At 39.0% G+C, this 2,569-nt stretch overlaps 1 protein-coding gene across 1 annotated transcript; it reads right to left on the minus strand.

The window, feature by feature from the left end:
* Nucleotides 1–910: 910 nt before the first annotated feature.
* On the minus strand, nucleotides 911–2,052 carry LOC144575199 (PRA1 family protein B2-like). Its single transcript, XM_078325315.1, has one exon. The coding sequence runs from the start codon at nucleotides 1,781–1,783 to the stop codon at nucleotides 1,142–1,144; it is 642 nt and encodes a 213-aa protein (XP_078181441.1). The 5' UTR covers nucleotides 1,784–2,052; the 3' UTR covers nucleotides 911–1,141.
* Between the last annotated feature and the right edge of the window lie 517 nt (nucleotides 2,053–2,569).

Raw genomic sequence — 2,569 nt, forward strand, 5'->3', positions numbered from 1 at the left:
GATGGTAGCCAATGTCCTCAGATAACACACCACCTGCGTCATTTACGTATTCAAGCTACTCCTGATAAATAGCATATAAGCAGCTTCACTTGCCGTTCCTTTCCAGGATCCATCACTGAAACTATGAAAGCATGCAATTTGCAGTGCTCTTGCACTGCTGATCTTTCATTCAGTTTCATCTTTGCTAATTTGAGTTCCAAGCAACTCTGTTGAACTTAACTGAATAACATAGATGAGAATGTCAGCAGGCTCTCTTTGTTTTGTTGTAAATACAGCTCATTGCAGATGTGTGCCATGGCCCATGAGGCTTCCATGGGGTTTCAAAGCAAATCACAGAAAAGTAAACTAGAGAATTCCAAATGCTTGCTTGAAATGTTGTCAGTAACGCACAAATGTCAGGAAGTACCTAAGAGTGAACCAGCCAAGAGTGCAAGATTGTGTGGAGATTGGAGAGGGAAATTGAGGGGATATGACACTCACCACTCACCAGAGAAGCAGAAACCACTTCGGTTCGAATTCATATCACCCGAGTTAACTCAAATTTTGAGTTTAGATCCATACCATCTGATCTGTTGCAGCATGAACATTTAAGTTGCCCTGTGGATTCTGCCTTGGACTGGATTGCCCAGATTCAGATCGATGGTCCTTGTCTAAACTCAAAATTTGAGTTTCTCTAGAGGATCCGGAACTCCTTGGGTTCCACTTGTTGGCACTGCTTGATCAACATCTCCCTGGGCAAGCCCTTTAGAATTGCAACATTTCTCAATTCCAGGAGTTTTACAGAGGACAGCTACTAAGTACTAATCACATGAGTAATGTCATACTCCGGTGTTACTATTTTTATTTTTTTCATATACTATCATAATATTAATGTCTAAAAAACATAAAAGTAATAAGCAAGACAACCACATACTTAGAAAGAATAATTGCTCTATTAAATTTATCATTTAAGTTCTTAGCTCAAACAAAACTAAAACAAAAATTAAATATTTTGATCAAAATATGAATTACACTACACTTAAGTCTCAAGATCGTAATTAAATCTCAAAAATACAATCACATCAAGCCCTAAACCAAAGAATCAGATTTTTCCTTGTCTGTTGACTTCAAAAAAAATAACGAATACCCTACTAATATCAGATCAGATCCGACCTGTTGATCCGGCACCACCAAGGAAAGAAAGCAGTCCTCCAGCGGCACCACCTGTGACAGAATCAACCTCATCAAGAAACAAATCCTCCGGCATTCGGAACGCCCCATGGAGGCAAACCAATGCCGACCCGATCACAAGGGCAGAAATAATCAAAGATCCAACCGATGTGAGGAAAACCGCAAGAAATGTGACAACCACAAGCCCCAAAAGAGTCTCCCGATCAGAGAAAGTGCGTCCAAAGAGAACGAGGGGCGGATCTGAAGGCCTCAAGAGATATAGGAAGCACCATGCAGCGAGGAGGGCTAGGAGCACGGCGAGAGAGAAGGGATGAGAGAGGAGAGAGGCGGCAAGGCACAGCGCTATGACGGCGGCGTAGTTGACTCGAAAGTAGCCAAGATTCTTCCGGACGCGTGAGGTGGCGTCTGAGAGGGAATCAGGGCGGGAGAAGGCGGAACGATCGATGAGCTCCGACCAGGGGCGGCGGTCGGAGAGGGATCTCCGGATCGAATCAGAGAAGCGCGAGAGGAAGAAGCGGAGACCTGGCGCGGTGGCCGGATCGGTGGTGGAGGGAGTTTGCGAGGCGGGAGTTGTGGTGGAGATCGGCAGCAGAGGCGGGTTTGTGGTCGCCATTTTTCTGGAAGAGGTAAGAAGAGAGATGAAGTTGTTTGACTATGACTTATGGATGAGAGGTTGAAGAGTCAATCCTGTTGTTCAGTTCAACGAAGGATTTTCAACTAAAATTTCTTGGCAGCGACTATTATTAGAACTTAGAAGAGAGCGTGGGGAATTGGAATTTCAGAAGGGGTTTCGTGGTAGATTCATTGGTGGAAAGGTCGGCGGAGCGCGTTTTAGTATCTGGTTTTTTCTTTTGATCACTAGTATCTGGTTGACTAATTGGATTGTGAATTGTGATGCTTTGGTTTAGATGTTTTCTGAAGAAGCACGCAACATGTCTATTTACAAAACGAGGAGGGTTCGTCTACACTCCATCATAGGTGTGTAAAGGATCGGATCGGATAGTGATCAAACTTATCCGTTATAATTTTTGAGAATTTGACAAAAATTCATATTAGATATCGAATGAATACTAATACTGATATAAATATAATTCAGATGATTAAAATTAAATTACTAATTTATATTCTAATAAAAATAATATTTAATATAATTTTCATAATAATTTTTTATAAATATATATATTAATATAAATATAATATTTAATATTTAATATATTTTTATAAATAATATTTTATATAAATATAATATAAATATAATTTTTTATTTATAAATTAGAACTAATATTTTTCATAATAAATTTGTTAGTTACAAAATATATATTATTTACTAAAACGATAGTCACTAATTATATTAAGTGTTATATTATTTATCGGAATATACTAATTCAAGCTTAATAAT

The sequence above is a fragment of the Carex rostrata genome, chromosome 2 (genome assembly GCF_964058835.1).
Source record: "Carex rostrata chromosome 2, lpCarRost1.2, whole genome shotgun sequence".
Classification (NCBI taxonomy): domain Eukaryota; kingdom Viridiplantae; phylum Streptophyta; class Magnoliopsida; order Poales; family Cyperaceae; genus Carex; species Carex rostrata.

Excerpts from the sequence above, each read along its gene's own strand:
- LOC144575199 (XM_078325315.1), bottom strand. The coding sequence starts at position 1,783 with ATGGCGACCACAAACCCGCCTCTGCTGCCGATCTCCACCACAACTCCC.